The 17508-nt window shown below is 46.7% G+C and overlaps 1 protein-coding gene across 4 annotated transcripts in view; it reads left to right on the forward strand.

Annotated features, from left to right (window-relative positions):
* The window catches only part of LOC135389156 (chondroitin sulfate proteoglycan 4-like), a 29699-nt gene that overhangs the window by 7705 nt on the left and 4486 nt on the right, over positions 1–17508 (forward strand). For 3 of the 4 annotated variants that reach the window (XM_064619184.1, XM_064619185.1, XM_064619187.1), the window contains exons 2-17: positions 6396–6640; positions 6698–6870; positions 6987–7314; positions 7495–7716; positions 9267–9464; positions 9568–9840; positions 9907–10068; positions 12110–12304; positions 12370–12621; positions 12681–12914; positions 12970–13131; positions 13267–13611; positions 13756–14286; positions 14436–14817; positions 14871–15148; positions 15206–15746. In XM_064619184.1, coding sequence (XP_064475254.1) covers positions 6396–6640; positions 6698–6870; positions 6987–7314; positions 7495–7716; positions 9267–9464; positions 9568–9840; positions 9907–10068; positions 12110–12304; positions 12370–12621; positions 12681–12914; positions 12970–13131; positions 13267–13611; positions 13756–14286; positions 14436–14817; positions 14871–15148; positions 15206–15746 — 4521 coding nt within the window. Of the gene's footprint in view, positions 1–5568; positions 5862–6395; positions 6641–6697; positions 6871–6986; positions 7315–7494; positions 7717–9266; positions 9465–9567; positions 9841–9906; positions 10069–12109; positions 12305–12369; positions 12622–12680; positions 12915–12969; positions 13132–13266; positions 13612–13755; positions 14287–14435; positions 14818–14870; positions 15149–15205; positions 15747–17508 lie in introns of those variants that run through there. The other variant, XM_064619186.1, reaches the window with a different exon arrangement.

The following is a 17508-nucleotide window of genomic DNA, read 5'->3' on the forward strand; positions in this document are numbered from 1 at the left end:
ATACATTCGATTTCCCTCTCCCCCCCCTACGCGCTCCGACAAAGAAACCGCCCCCCCCTTTCCAAACCTTGGGTCTGGATCCGCCCCTGGGAGGCCTTCTTGGTAACACCCGCGCAGACACAATAGTACGAGACTCAACATCTACCAGAGCTCTCCCTGCCACCCCTCTGCCTAATAACGATCTCTGTCTGCTCCCTGCACATTCGCCGGTGGCGCTGTGCCCGTACCCGGCAGTTCCGAGCGGACTCTACCTCATATCATAATTTCGTACGTCTCATTGACCCCCTGCAGGACTTTACTATTGCCTGCCGCTGCAATGGAGCTGAAGAATCACTCCTCCACCGTCTTCGAATGAATGTTGCACGGACGCCCTCACTCCTGTATAAAATGCGCCAGACGAACACTCCCAATTGCACAACTTGTGTGTGGAAGCCGACGTCGAGCACTATCCTGTAACCGGTACCTCTCACAAACACTCGTCCTCCAACGCCACTTGCGACAGCTTGGCTACCCTAAAGTCACTTTGGCCACCCTGCTCGTCCCGGTCCTGCACAATCAGGGGGAAGTTATGACTGCACTCTTGAGCTTTCTCCGTGCCACCGGTCTCTCGACCCAGCCTCTAAGGCCATTTTGAGTATCTGTCTGTGTGTATGTCCGTGTTTCTTTTCTCTATTTTTTTTTTCGTTCTCTCTCCCCCTTTTCGTCCTTCTGTTCGTTCTCTTTCCTTTTTATCGTTTTCTCTTTCGTTTTCTTTCCTTTTTCATTTTCTTTCTTTTTTTCCCTTTCTTTTTTCGTTCTTGTTTATGAAAGGAATAGCAAGTCGGTCTCTGCCTGACTAACCTTTCCTTGTTCTTTTTTTCTTTTTTCTCAATAAACATATCCCCCCCCCCCCCTCCTTTTCTTCGTTGATATCCTTGATGTGGAATGGAGGTTGCTCCCAGAGGGGACAACCAAGTGCATAGTCAATAGATGTCTGCTGTGTTCCCCTGGCCCATGTCACGCATTCAGTGCACTTTTCATCTAGGTTCAGTATAACCAAATCGTGTTTCTTGGCTATGCAACGAAGGTGCCGGGAACATTTCTCCCGGGCACGATAGATGGCACCACGCGATAAAGTGCTCAAGAGCCGTATATAGCCGTATATACGGCTCTGAAGTGCTCCTCTCCTCTGAAGTGCTATGGCGTGTATGTCACAACAACAGGCACCTGCGGGACCATTTTTTCCGCCCACACAACCAGGGACCTTTTTCTTTTTTTCGGAATCCCTCACAAGCGCATATCCGGGAAAATGTTCTATAACACGTGCAAAACTAGTTCACCATAGCGCGTGGGCAAGGCGTGGGTCACAGGGTCACAGGGGTGACACAAACCCGCCATCGCTGTGGCCTTGTAACTATACCTTCAAGCGGGTGCTTTTGGCGAAACTGCCATCTTGTCCTGGTCGCACGTCATAGAAAACGGACGTCATTTTGAGGTCATGTGACTGTTTACATGTTGTTCTGCCGCTTACCGGTATCTTTCCGTCGTCATAAAGCCAATAGATGAACGTATTTTGCCAGCGTAAACAATATGCGGTGCTTCTTCCGCAACATATGTTAGCCCATTTCTCCTTAGTTTAAGTACATTGCATCGGCTCACTGAGTCGTAACGCGCAGTCGTCATCACATATCTTTGAAAGTCGTCCACAGTACAAGACCTCATGGCAAAACTGCGCGTTTTACTGCGAGACTATCGGATAAAAATAATTACTGTGGTCGAAAGACATCCAAAACGTCGAGCAGAAACAACAACCACATTGTTTACAAACGGTTTCGCGGGATTGGCCGCCGATCACGAGTGCCGTCATCTTTAAGGTCACGTGTGCCTTGACGTTTGCTGTGACGTGCGACCAGGACGTGTCCAGGATTCCAGGATGCATCAGATATCAGATGCATCTAGGGTTGCCACCTTTCGGAGTGCAAAATACCGGCTGAGGGAGAGGAGGTGGAATAGAAAGAAAGGAGGAAATGTTCGCGGGAAAGGGAAAGTGGGTGAGGGGTGGAGAGTATACAGAGAGAGAGAAAGGAAAAAACGAGCGTACTCGCTCAAGACAACAATGATAATAATAATGAATAACTAAGAAAACGACTGGTGACTACGGAGTTGGGTCTGTGCTCCAGATTTATTCAAGCTGTAGTGCAATGTTGAAAGGAAAACCAGTAAAAAACCCCTATGAAAGGTGTTGAGCCACAAATACCGGCAAAAGGCTGCCGGTATTACCTTCCTACCGGCAACCAGGCCGGTATAATACCGAGGCCGGTATAATACCGGCCTGGTGGCAACCCTAGATGCATCGCGTTTGTAAAAACAAGATGGCGCATGCTCGCTTTTGGAACTCAGTGTCGATACTCTGAGGTGTAGCTTTTTTAGTGACTAGTTGCAGTAAAATAATGGGAAGACCTTGACACTATAGGGAGAATAGGAGGCATATAGACCACGAAAAATGTAAAACACTTAAAAAGAATGGTGGAGAGGGGGAACGCAAGGAAGAATGAGACGAAAAAGTTTGTCTATTGTTTGTATTTTTCTACAGGAAAGAAAACATTGTATTTGAAACTCCGCTTGCTCTTGTTTTATATACTGCTCATACAATATAAACGCTATTTTTTTAGAGATACTCCGACAAATTACAAAAGCATGGGCAGCTAACTTGCCTACTGTGTGTAGAATTCATTCGCACCATTGTGACTTACGTTTCCTTTTTTTTTTCTATTTCTGTTTTATTTTATTCATTCCCCATTAACGCATGAAGAAGAAGAATAAAAGAAGAGTACGTCTCCCAATTACAACAACTCGGGAGAGCCAATCATGACACTGCGTCGGCTGCGGGACCATTTTTTCTGCCCACACAAGAGAGTAGCGACACTTAGCCATTCTGGCGAGCGAGCCCGCCATGTTGGGTCCGGCGGGGCTGCGTCGCCTAGCTATGGGACGCTAATCTTCCCCTTCTCCACCGGTGAATAGCGCGCATCGAGCGGTCGAGCCAGCTCTAGAGTTGTCACCTTTCATTGTGAAAAATACCGGCTGAGGGAGAGGAGGTGAAATGGAAGGAAAGGGAAAGCGGGTCAGGGGAGGACGCCGAAACACAGCGAGAGAGAGAGCATGCTCGCTCAAGATAACACGAGGGAACATATGTTCCTATGTGTGTCTGGATCACTGATGTTAGAATTGCTATAAACAGGCATGAATGTTGCACTGGATCGTATTGGACTGCCACTTACTTTAAAAAAATGCATCGACACAGACAAACCCTTCTTTGCAGGCGGAGATCTCATGATGGGGGTATATATGGCCTGTATTCTAGCTGGCTCGGCACAACCACAAACAGCTTTGCACGACCACTGATCTTATCCCCTCTGAATGCAAGACTTGATGAATAACAATGATAACGACTGGGGAGTTGGGTCTGTGCTCCAGATTTATTCAAGCTGTAGTAGAATGTTGAAGGAAAAACCCTGCAAAAGCCCATGAAAGGTATTGAGCCACCAATACCGGCAAAAGGCTGCCAGTATCACCTTCCTGCCGGCAACTAGCAGAGCAAGCAAATAACCGGCCGGGTGGCAACCCTACTCACAACCCAAGAAACCTGCTCTGGATAGCGAGGACCCAACATGGAAGGCACGTTCTTGGAAGGAGAAACCACGTGACTCGATCAGCCCAATCGCGGACACCGGAAGTGGTTTTGGCGCGGAAAATGAATGTGATACTCTGTAGCCCTGTTTAGTGACTGTAATTCACATTAGCCAGTCACAAGCACAAAAAGGATTTATCTGGAGTGGGAAAAGGATTTATCTCAAGTGCTATCTCAATCTCAAGTATCTCAATCTCTCTCCTGATTTATCTCAAGTGAGCACATCGCATGATCCCCGAAACGCGAGAACACGCGCTTCCTGCGATACACGATCTTCTCACGCCAAAGCGGTGCCATCGCACGTGGCTGAATCATACACCACGCAACAATTCACAACAAATATGTGCAACAATTCTTGTTTCATGAAGCGTGATGCCAACAGTATGGCTTTAGTATGGCCAATAGTTTTCAAATTTGAGACATCCTGTTGTCGGACAATACCGTCTTGTATCAGGAAAATAAGCGTTCTACGAAGCAAGACATTATCCTTGCGAACTTGAAATGACCTAGTTCATCTGCACCATATGTAGACAGAGCTTCGGAATCTCGTTCTTTGCCTTCAAGAATGGCGCCCACAAACTGCAACAGTTTGAACCCCTTATTTCTGTCAAGCACGGCTTCGAGCTTTGCTTTAACAACAGATGCATCTTGAGCCCTTTGTCCTAGACGACGTCTAAAGCCTCCACAAAAGTCAAGTTTGCCCCAACTTTCTGGTGGAAACAGGAAGGACCAAGAAATTAGCTTCAAGAGCTGCTAAGCCACATCGTTCTGAACACAGTCTACGAAGAGCTGTGCCACCATCCAATTTTTGACCTACGGAAGCTCCTCGACTTTCAGTAGGTAGTTCTTTCCACGTGCGTCCATCCCAAGTCGTCCGACAACAACAGAACCTACGTAGCATCCTAAAGCGTCTGTTGATTCGTCTATGGATATCCACACTTTCCGTGACCTGAGATTCTCGAGGATGTTTTGTAGGGTAGCCTGATAGCAATGATGCAGGTATCCTTTTCATATTGTCCACTCGTGAGGGATTTGAATACTTGTCAAGACATACCCGAAAGCTCAGCATTTTCCAGATTCCAAAGGGGAATATTCGCAGCACAGAATGCCCTACAAAAGTCCATCGCAAAATCAGAACATATGGACGTAGAAGGTACATTCTGGTCCATGAGTTTAACCTGACTTTCTGACTTTTGTTGACTGCATGGCCTCTTGGTGCTTCGCTGTCCTCAAGTGCTGCTGAACGCAAAAACGTCTTTCAGTGTTTACAGCTTTCTCACATGCAGGCAAAACAAGACGGATCCATCCATCTTGAATGTTCCTTTGAACTCAGCTGCCAACTGCCTCAGACGTGAAGCCATTATCATTGCTGCACTTTACACATACAGCACGAACCAAGAGAAGAAAACTCCCCCGTATTCTCTGTGCACATGTCCAACGTTTGTGAAATGAACCAGAAAGTGTGAATGGGAAAGATGTGCGTCCGAACACTGGAGTGGCGTCGTAATGTCGCCTGCCATTGTGCAATTGAGCGTAGCAGCTCAGAAGCATTTGCATCACCTGCAGTTAAAGAAAGCATTGTGGTGACGTGCTAGCAGCATTTGCATCACCTGCAGACTGTTTAAAACCAGAGTTACTCACGCGGCTGTGACACATCATGTGTGTAGGTCCACAAGCTCTCCTAGGAAAGTGAGTGTGTCAGAGCTCGACCTACCAAGGAACCTTTGAAGGCACACCAGAGCAAAAATATGCGTTAGAAACATGTAAAGACATGCAGATATATGCTGTTATATGTACTTTTACGAATTCGACAAGATATGCAAATATATGCATAAAGAAACAAATTTTTTCGTGCTCTCCGTGCATGGTTGATATGTGTTTAATGGCACAAAGGCAATGTGTGGGAAAACATCAGGGTACTCGCGGAGATGCCTACAGAAAAATATGCGTTTGCATAAAGTCCCGGGCCCTGCTTATGATACACCATGTTTTTTTACACCCCAGTGCGCTTTAGCTTGGACTTTAGTATAAGCTTGCAATCTGGATGTTTACCAACGTGGTCATTCGTAGTTGAGCTCGATGACCGGATTGCTGTGACTGAAACTTATTGTTGATGTTCATGATCAGAAGATGTGCTCACAAACGTACATCCTGCCTAATATGGACGAGGCGAGCACTACGCCGTGCAAGGGTAAAAACAATGCTGGTTTCATCCCTAATTCATTATTGAATTTTTTGATGGGGCAGTTTCTGTCTGATTGGCAATGAAACTTTCTCAGGCTACAGAATAGCTTACACCTGAGCTACTACACTTGAGACACCTCACTTAGACAATTGCTTAACTGCCAAATATTTGCAGCACGCAACGACTGAGATGTCCAACTGAGTTATAATAATGAGATGGGGGGGGGGGGGGGGGGGGGGGGGGGGGGGGTTCCCCCAAAAGAAATTCTGCTCATTTGCATGATGGGAACAATATGTAATCTGGGCTAAAGGTTCCCTTACAGGAACATGCAACCTGGTCCCTCGAGGATGCCACAAACACGAGGGAACGAAAAAAGTACTCATTTGTTTTCTGTTTTGAGTAAGGGGTCAACACTGGATCAACACTGGGTCAACACTTGAGTGAGGGGTCTTGGGGTCAACCGTGTGAACACTGCGTCTAAACAGAAGGAACTCATCTTACCATTGACTTGAGACGAAAATGTCTCCTGAATCATTGCAGCCTCCTTGTTTGGTGCCAGTCACGTGTCCTTGCCCCTGGAAGACGCCCGAGATGAGACGTCAGTGTTCCTGCGGTTTCGAACGGGTCGCTCGGATGCCATCTTGTTTTTGGCAGCTGGTCCAGACGACTATTGTCTATTGGCCCTGGAAGCTGGAGCCCTCAAGGTGCGCATTGAACTGGGAGCTGGTGAAGCCACACTGTTCAGTTCCAAAGGTTTGCGGCTCGATGATCAGATATGGCATCAGGTACAGTGGACTCTTTCATCAGTACGAGGTATACTCAGAGTACTTGTCTCTGAGAAGGTAGCGTTGGAAAGGCGGGGAACTGAGGTGATCCTATTGGTGGACCAACTGCACGAGACCCAGACTACACTGCCTGGACATTTCATGCAGTTGGACGTCAAGTGGGGAATCTTCGTTGGAGGCCTCGGAGACTTTGATGACATTTTCCTCGGTCACATGGAAAACTTTCGAGGGTAAGGCCACCACGTAAGGTAATTTATATTTGTGTTGGCCTCCGCATCTATAGTATTCTGTTTTCTAGCAGTTATTCCTTCTGCAGTGCTTATGTTGATTAAACGCAATTCCACAGTTGCATAGCAGACGTCATGTTCAACGATGTTGACGTCATGGAAATGGCTTCATCATCTCCAGAAGCTTCGCTGGATGTCACTTGGGGAGTCTGCAGTGAGGAGTTCCTGGCAACGCATGACCGAGCCATTAGCCTCATTGACTCAGACGCATTCGTAGCCTTTCCTTGTTTGAGCGCTAGGACAGGCGGCGGCATATCGTTGGAACTGCGAACCCAGTCAGAATTTGCCTTGGTGCTCTACAATGCTGGTCCAGCTGCCATGGATGACTTTGTTGCTTTGGAAATTGTAGAAGGGCGTCCCATCGCATCCATCAACCAGGGGAATGGGGTGAGCTCAGTCTCTTGGCATTTACAACTCAAGTTCACAGTGCCCTCCTTATGTGCGTTTAACCATCTAGTAATATTTTATGTCAAACAACGCATGCACAGATGACATTCTCTTGCAAAAAGATGATAGACGTAATTTTCTTGACATAAATGAGGCTCAGGTGAGATGGAATTTTCTCAGGTTGTCAGCGTGGAGAGTAAGCGGACAGTAAGCGATGGCTCATGGCATCGGGTGAGTCTCCACTTCAGCCCTACGCACATAGAGCTCACAGTGGATGACTCTTCGGAAACACTTCGAACGGGTTTGGGTCACAACCAGTTCTTCGATCTATCCGGGTTACTTTACATGGGTGGCGTCGACCTCAATGGAAGATCACGTGCCATCAACCAGCATGGACTTCAGGTACCAATGACTTGCTGTTTTATTTGGTCGCTATATACAGAGTGTGTGTAGAAAAGTAGCCCCACATTTACGTACGTAGCACGCTCCCTGCTTACCGTACAAACTTCCAGTGGTGCAAGCCGACACATTTATGCGATGGAAATCAACATAAAAATTGAGGTAACCAAACTCTGCGTAACAAAAACATTAGCCACTCAAACTTTGCTCTCCATGGGACTTTCCAATGGGACATGGTGGTGTCAGCACAGTTGTGTAACGTAACCGCTAGGGCTGCCACCTGTGCACCAAAACGAAACCAGAACGAAACCAAAACGAAATCAGGCACCCCGAGTGGAAGCTAAAGGCGACTGTGCTGTGACCGCCATGTTGACATCTGCATAGGCAATTCAGGATGCACGGAAACCAAAGTTTGCGTGGCTAACTTTTTTTATGTGTAGGGTTTGGTTACTATGCAATTTTTTGTTGGCTTTCATCGCATAAATGCGTGACCGCGTGGAAGCTCGTTACTTAAGCAGGGAATGCGTTACATACGTATATGTGGGGCTACTTTTTCTGCACACATCATATATATCACTACAAGTTTATTTATATGCCCTGAGTGAAAAGTGCCGGAATTATTGACTCTCGCAAGAGTTAGAGATTGACAGGGGCCACTATTTTTTTACCCACACCCTTAAAAAGAACCCAATCCAGATCTGCCACAGAATGACCAGGTCTGCACGATGCCCAGAGTCCCGAGCCCATTACGCCTTAAACTGCAAACAGCCAAAAAAATCTTACTACTTCCTAAATATATATATCACAAACCCTGTTTAGATTCCCGATTACACATTTCCGGCATAGACATCTCCAACATTGCACGCCTTTTTGTATGCTAACGATTATTAACACAGCAGAAAAATCATATACGAGTACATATAGTATGGGAGAAAGGAGAGGAAAGTCACAAAAGTGATTTAGGGGAAGAGGTTAGATATGCAGAAACAAAAATCGTTTCAAGGATGGCACTGGGAGACATTCGGTTGTCTGTGCAGTGTCAGTAAGAAGTCAGATGTGGTTCATCTGTCCTGGATAACTGACCTGTTTCCCTAAGGCAGCTCCAACAATTTTGTGGCTTTGCTCCTCATTTCCCCACAGTCTTTACTTACGATATATATAATTTTTGTATTGCGTTAAATAAAAGTATTTTGCTGGTTTGAGCTGCTTGGTCTCTCGTCCTTTTGTGATTGCCCAAGCGCAGGGTTCATCTTCAATGGACCTCTGTTTGCTATTTCTTCTCTTTGCAAGACATTCTGAAAACACACTGGCACAGTACCATTTCTCATGGTTGCACGATATGTATCAGCGTCATCAGCCAGATTATGAGGTCTCCATTCCTTTAGAAGCGTTTTTGAAATGGCAAGATGCAAAATCTATCTCGCTTCTTTACGAGTTGTAGAAAACGTAACCCTACTAAAGTCCGGTGAGGTAAAGCCCGGCTGTGGTTGAAATCTGCTAGTGTCAATCTCTAGGGTCAGGGTATCACTCCATAGTAAGAAACTTACCTGCAGGTTGAGACGTCACTAGAAGGCTGTCTACGTTCCATCCACGTGAACGATGTCCTGCGAGGACTTCCCGACGTAAGGGTGACACGAGGGATTCTGCCAGACTGCCAGTGGGAATATCCCTGCCAAAGGTCTCCATGTGTTCCTCCAGCACACTGCACACAGCACGGCTTGGATGGATTCCGTTGTATCTGCGATGGACAGGTACCTCTGTGGTTGGAGAGAAGATGAGAGAATAAAAAGCGTTATTTCATGAATGATGTTCGAGTCACGACAAGCAAAAACATTGCTCAAAACTGTTTTCCAGGACGTGTGCGTACGGGACAATTCGACATCGCTCATGCCACCACCACGAGAAGTGTTAGCCTTGACGCCACTGCACGTAGCTGAAGGTGGCAGTGACCTCGTGTCAACAGAACACATTCGTGTTCAGCTGGACTATAACGAATATGGCGTCTCGGATTTCGGGGTTCTCTTCCACGTACTGGACCCGCCAAAGCATGGCATACTCGAGATCGAAGTCTGGCACCGTGATGTGGCTGATTCCGTTTTCACATTGGCTGATTTGGCTACTAATAAGGTAGGGATGGTTTTCATGTGACCAGATGAGTGGAAAAAGTATGGAAGCTACACCTTATTCCTTTAGGTCCGTTACACCCACGATGGCTCCGAGGAGCACCGGGACTCAGCTGCTTTGGAGCTCGAATTTCGATCGAGAAGTTTCCGTCTACCTGCCTTTCTCGAAGAACGCTATCAATTTCTGCTCCATATCGTCATTTCACCGGTCAACGATGCTCCCAGAGTCAAAGTAAGAACTGCACTTGCTCACGTGGCTCCTGCTGAAAATGCGATTTGTATACATCTGAACACTAACCCAGGTTAATCCACCTTAGAAGTGACATTATGAGGGCTTGCCTCTATGCATGGGGTCAATTATTACGTAGATGCCCACGAGAAATTGGGTGACTCTCAAAGTACGCATCTTTCTAAACTTACCATGCAACATTAGCAACACAAACCCGTAAGAGAACGAAAATGCGAAGCAAGAAAGCGATGGGTTTTTCTAGCATAACTTTTATGTCTACTTTTATGTCAGGTCATTGCACAATGGACGTTCGTACCTCACGTTATGTGTAGTTTCTCCATCTTGGTGGATCATTTGATAGCGTGTCCGCCTATACTGACCCCATGGTTGTAGGCTCCATCTCGGCCAAGGGTGGGTACAAGTTGCTCAGACTCGCCATGGGTGACATTCAGTGTGCACACATTAAAGAACCCTCAGGTGGGCAAAATTAATCCACAGACCGGCCACTGTGGCGTAGCTCATGATCGTATTTATCTCGCGACGTAAAGCCCCAAATTATATATTATTTATATAGATAGTTTCTCCATTTCAAGGAGCAGACATAAAAATGGATTGTGGCTATATAATGTCAACAAATACAACTATATCTGAGAGCTTCACATCACGACTGTCCATTTACGATTCTGTGTATCACACCAAATGTAAAGACTATAGAGCGCAACTTTTCATGTTTTTTTTCTAGATATGGTTTCATATCTGGACGATGAACAAACAGTTTGGTTGTGGATTGGAACTGATTATGGTTCTATGGTGTATATAAATGCATGCACATCATAGTATCTCCCGCATGAAAACGCACTCATAGTGCATATTTTGCAATATTTCCAGGTGAAGTTTTGGTTTCTCTTTTGTGAGAATCTTGGTCAGAAGAGAGTACTTTCCATGTTTCAGTGAGATGTGGTGTTTAGCCCTCACCCTGTCTGCTCCACTGTGCAAAATACTACCTGCAAATGTTCTAGATCATTTCTTACAGTGGCATTTAAGGCTTGCACCTTCGCATATGGCATCGCAGTGCGTTCACTGCATGTGTATGGCATGTGGGTCCTACTCAGGGTCATCGGGGTGTGGGGGCTGTTGCCCCCCAGAGGTTTCACAGGGCCCCATCCCTAAACTTTCACTCTCAGGGTCCGGCGCCACGCCATCTTTCATTTGTAAGTCTCATCCAAGACAGATTCGGTTTCAGCTCCATTACCGGAGAATGAAAATGAACACAGATTTAAAAAGTACAAGACGAAATCCACGCGAATAGGTGCTGTCCTCCCAATTATCCTACATAATGCTGTAGTATGTGCAGATCCCCTACGCGAAGAGCAGCGGCGTGCCATTCAGTAGCTCCGCTTAGAAAATGCTCATTTTTCTCTCCAGCAAAGAACGGTACCTTGTTTTTGATCAACGCAGTGAAGCATTCATGGCTAGAAAGGGAAGCTCTTATCCTACGATGAGGAGTTCGTTTGATGACCCTTGTGGCATATCTGACTGTTTCTGCCTGAGCCATGGCCAGAACATTCGACAGAGCCTTATTAGTGCAGCAATAATGACACTCTTTGCACACGAAATCATTGTACTTTCGACGAGAACAAAAATAAAACATGAAGGAACACTTACTTGTATAAATTTATCAGTGCCGAAAGGAAGCCTTCAGCTGCATGATTTATATCTGTGTCATCTTTATTGTGCGCTCCTGAACCAAGTCTGCTTTATTTTACCGTGTCATCCGTAATACAATGCTCAAGTTTTGTCATATGGCTTTGATGCATTGCCTTCCTACCAACATTCCAAACACATTCCATATATTGACGGTTTTTACTGCATATTTCAAAGATTTTTGGTGCATACTTGTACGCATATTTTGGGAGTTTTAGTGCATATTTATCTGCACTCTAGTAATGACACTTGGGTGGTCTTAGCTATGGGGATTGAAAGTGCTCGAGTGCTTCGCAGACTGTTGCGATGCGAACCACTGAATCTGCAAAATAACGTGCAGGTGGCTCCTGGAAAGGTCCTTCGACTCGCAAAAGGTACTAAAAAGGTCTTAACTGCGGACCTTCTCGAGACGGCTGACGACGACACGAGTCCGTCGGAGCTTGTGTACACTGTCCTCAACCTGGGAGAGCCTGATGTGCACGGTTACCTGGAGCACTCTAATGCCATTGGAAAGTCCATAGAAACATTCACGCAGGTGCGCATTGTGAAGTTGTTGGTCAAAATCAGAAGTGTTGGTCAAATGAGTACTTTCACCTTCAGGAAGACATCGACAACAGGCACATCAGTTATGTCCACCAAGGAGAGACAGAAGGCCGATTGGCCCTTCGAGTGTCAGATGGTGTCGAAGCTGGTCAGACGGTAGTGCTACGTGTGAAAGCATTTGACCTAACACTGTCCATGATCAACAACACGGGAGTCATTCTTGCTCATGGGGCCTATTCTGTCATATCCACCTGGAACCTGTCCTTCGTAACCAACGCTCCAGACCAGAACCTTGAAATTCGCTTTGAGGTTGGTTCTTCCTGCCACACAATGAAGGAGGTTTTATTCTGCTCACATTTTGTGTGCAGGTAACAGATGCCCCTCACCAAGGCAGCGTGCAACGGCTAAAATCCAATGGCCGTTGGATGGCAGTCACTCACTTCACCCAGCGGCATATCAACCGAGGAAAGTTACGATATGTGCACACGATGGGAGGAAGACCCGAAGGAGACCTTTTTCGTTTCAGCACCTCCTGCTCTGGTGTACAGGCTGTGGGAGCTCCATTCGAGTTCCTCATCTCTTTCCGGTCATTGCTATTGCAGGTAAGCTTACAGCAGGCAATATTGGACGATAGCTGCAAGGGAGTTTTTCCTGTAGGTCTTACAAAACCATGAACTGACAATTGATGGACTTTTGGAAGGCATTGTGGATGCGGAGCACCTCAGCTATGGTACGGAGCCTCTGCCCACACCACCAGACGCCATCGTGTACACTCTCGAACAAGCACCACACTTTGGAAGCCTTACCCTAAGCCATAGAGTGAGTATTGGATATACCTTTGCTGGTCAATACAAGCAGCGACTAATTGTTCAACATGTATCACCTCTCAGGGTGCCAAACGTGTTGTAAAACCAGAGTGTTTTGTACTGATGTCAAGCTCATTTATGTTGACAGGAAGGTTCAGAAGCTTTGCACGTGGGTGACCAGTTCACGCAACTGGACATTGACAACCACAAATTGGTGTACAAATTACACCGTCGGTCCTATGCAACCCTTGCCGATGAGTTTCGTTTTCGAGTAGAAATCCCCGGTGGAGCTGTCGTCTTACGAGAGCAGGCCTTCAAGGTGTGTCACGTGCCTCGAGACTCCACGGCAGTTATCTTGAATGAAAAGATGACACTGCTCGAAGGCGAAGAAACGCCAGTCACCAAGCTGCATGTTTTACTAGAGGAATCATCACATGTCACCTTCAATGTCACAAATGCGCCAAAGCACGGTGAACTTCGTCTCCTTGATAAGGTAAGCGATGGCCACCTAATGTCTCAGCAAGTTTTCTCAAGGATTCCACTATCATAGTGGGGCTTTGTTATTCCAAAGGCACAATGTTATCAAGAGTACACACCTTTACCAGAAATTTCTCTTAGGAAGTGATATTTTTTGCAGGATCTTAAGGAAGTGGTTTCCCGGTCGCCTACCAGCTTCACAGCAGAGGACGTATCTGCAAAGCGTCTCGTCTATCGTCATGATGACTCTGAGAATGACCGAGACTCTTTTGACTTCATTGCGTACGAGACGGGAAGCAATGAGGACCGAGTCTACCATGGAACATTCCACGTGTCTATCATCATGAAAAATGATAATCCTCCTGTTCGCATCGTCGACAGAGTCTTTCACGTCGTGGCTGGTTCGGAACGACCCCTCACGGCGAAGGACTTGAAGTATGAAGACGCAGACCTTGGCTCGAAGCCCTCAGATATCCAATACACGAGGCGGACGATACCGAACGGGATGCTCTTTCATGCAGACAACATGAATGTTCAGGTGTACCAGTTTACGCAAGAGGACATTGACAAAGAGAAGATAGTGTTTAGACACAGTGGGCCAGAGTACAGCAGGGCTGTGTTGTGGATAACAGATGGACAGTATTATGCGTCTGGAGTACTTGAGATCCAAGCATCCAAGCCCTTTCTCAAGGTACTACTTGGAAAATATGTTGCGGATAAGTAGGAGTATTTTTGCTCAATAATCGAGTGTTAGCTACGAAGCTTTTCTTGAAGCGTTCACCAAAAATACAAACTTTGAATTCTATATAGGCGCTAAACGGTTCTTCCCACATTGGACAGATTTCAAGAAACACTGGTTTGCTGGTACGAGGTGGAGAAACGGCTCAGTTGTCCTCAGCCAACCTGTCTGTGGAGACCAACGTACAAGCATCACTGGAGAGCCTTGCCTACAAGGTGACCTCACATCCACGGCATGGAGTTGTTCTAGTGCATGGAAGGGAGGCTCGCCAGTTCAGCCAGGCGGATCTAGACAGTCAAGCCGTGGAATACGAGAGCGAGGACCATCCAGAAATGACTGGAGGATACCAGGATGCCTTTCAATTCATCGCTTACTTAGGAGATACCATTTCAGCTCCGGGAACGTTCATCTTTAGTGTGTATCCAGACAGCTTCTGGGAACCCCTGCAAGTTCTGCAGAATAAGACTCTATTCGTTGACGAAGGTGAGGTTTTTCTCGTACTCTATCTGGTTCATCCATGACTGTTTTTCTGTCAGGAAGCACTGCAACAGTGGATGCAACCATTCTGGAAGTAACCCATCCTGATGTAGATCCAGGCAACATCACCTTCACAGTAACTGAGCTTCCTCTGCACGGCCAGCTACAGCTACAAGAGAGACTATGTTCGACATTCGCACAATCTCAAATCAGTGCAGGTCTCTTACGGTACGTCCACACTGACAAGAATGGAAGCAGAGATACCATTCTCTTTGACGTTACCAATGGCATCACGACTGTGTCCTCACTTGGATTGAGCATACGCGTGGTTCCTCAGGTGAGCCATTTTCTCCTATTTTGAGCAATATTTCATCAAATACGTATCTTCAATCAGGTGCTGCTTCTCCAAGCGGGGAACATAACCGTCGCCGAAGGTGGTCAGACAGTCCTCACCAGTTCTGCCGTGTCTATGGGTCTGTTTGGCGAGCTTCTCAGTGAGCTTCTGGTCATTGAACCACCGAAACACGGACAGCTCAGTGCTACTGCCTTTGCTCCGAGTGCATTGGCTGCCGGAGTTCTCCACTACCAACATGATGGCAGCGAGACGTCGCGCGATTGGTTCACGTTAGTCGCACGTGGTCCTGGTGCTCGTGAAAGTTTGCCGGCTACAGTTCATATCAAGGTTGACCCTGTCAATGACGAAGCGCCGTACGTAGCCAATAATACTGGCTTGGATCTCTGGGAGGGAGCAGTTGCTGTCATATCGGCAAAGCATTTAGCGGCCTTGGACGACGACTCACAACCTGAAGAGCTAACGTTCACCATATCCACTCCCAGCAATGGCTATGTGGCACTCAATAACGATTCCAGAAGTCCCATCCTCACTTTCACGCAGGAGATGATCAACAGAGCTGTCGTGCTCTTTGTTCATACTGGTGAGTACAACACATAGCGCAGTAAAACCCTTGAGGGATACACAAAGGGCTACAGACACTGGGCTCCAGCTCCAGGTTTTACTGTGCTATGGAACTCCACCAACTAACTGCGCTTCTCTCAGTTATCTCGAGAGTATAACACCTTGGAAAAATCTGCAACTATAGTCGTGTTCAACTTGAAAGACGTCTGTCAACTACATACACCGGTGGAGATAAGGAGATGCAATAGCACACCAGGAGAAATACCTACTGCAGCTCCAGCATTTGCCATCAGTAGGGCTAATGCAGCCAGTCTTAAGAGCTAATATGGAAGCAGAATGAGTATGATAGCAGTAATATTTTGAGAGCTGACGAACTAGACTTCCTTTCCTTCCTAAAGGAGCATGGAAGTGACATTTAATGTGGCTCGAAGCCCCTCTTCATCTGTGAAGCTGTCCACCAGGAGTCACCATGCAAAATATTTTCGCTCTGCAATTGTCACTGCGCAATAAAATTGAGAAAAGACAGTCGGAGAAAGCAGTCGCGGACGAGAGACACGAGCCCCGTGTGACGTAGAAAGTGCCTTTTCTCTTTGTTTTTTTCTTCCTGACTCACGTGCCACTTATACATGCTTGAGCTGTGCCATTGGACGTCACTGGTCATGTGCTGGAGCCCGTGGTACATCACGACATCTTCTCGTCCACCGATGCGCGCTTTGCATGTGGAGCAGTCTAGAGGCACACAACTTTGTTTGTGTCTTTGGTCGGTATGGAATGTTTGGTGGCCGAACACAGTTTTCCCACAACTAGTACAACCGTAGCGAAATTGGGACGCCTGCAATAGCCCCCTGAACCTCCCGTGCGCGAAACACCCTCCTTCGCCTTCACGATAGACACGTGATGAGCGCCGCCAAGCGCGTCACTATGTGACACAAGTGGTAGGGACGCTCCTCATTGGACCTGGGATCACATGATCGAGGTGAGCAACACCGTGCAGGCCGAAGCGTCTGCTGCCGCTTCGGAGACACCATGCGTTCTCCGGCTGCATGATGTCCGAAACGGAGGATTTCAAGGCTGTCAACGACACGACCACGATTTTTTGGGACCGCTGACACTACAAGAAGAACGAGTGGTGCAGCCCGAAATTAACTGTGTGTTGTACAGCGATACCCCAGCGCTTCCCGACAGTTTTCAGTGGCTAACAGGTGGTGCCGCAATACCGCCGTGATCGCTTGCTTTCTGTTACTGTGAGTTCCGAGATTGCACAAAGTCACGGATATATCACTCTTGTGATTGCAACCTTATTTTATCAGCTGCATATATGCTTTGTTTTTTTTTATAGAAAACGTGATATAAATCATATAAAGAATATAAGTCAACAAGAAACAGCTCGTAATGTTCGTAGCAGACGGTTTTTCCTACCAACGAATGAGAGGGCTTTTTACCACAAACGTCACACTAGAGTCGGTGGGCGATTTTGCAAACTAATTGCACCGCGGAGAACCAACTTTTGACAAAAATATTTTGTGAGAATGCTTTTCATGTACTGCTTTACATGATGACAGCAGTTTTTGGCCATGTTAGATACCACTTTAATGCTCCTTTAAGGGTGCGCGGAACAGAGCCTTGCGCGTGCTCCGTAGGTCACCCGCGCTCATCGTTCTTTCGTGGGAGCTCATTTTATTGGTTGCAGAAGACGCCACAGCGAAAAACAAAAATATTTTGAGGATGACTTCCATGCTCCTTTGAACACTACTATAGTTACAGTGAAAACCATGACTCGT

Source organism: Ornithodoros turicata, chromosome 3, assembly GCF_037126465.1.
Source record: "Ornithodoros turicata isolate Travis chromosome 3, ASM3712646v1, whole genome shotgun sequence".
Classification (NCBI taxonomy): Eukaryota; Metazoa; Arthropoda; class Arachnida; order Ixodida; family Argasidae; genus Ornithodoros; species Ornithodoros turicata.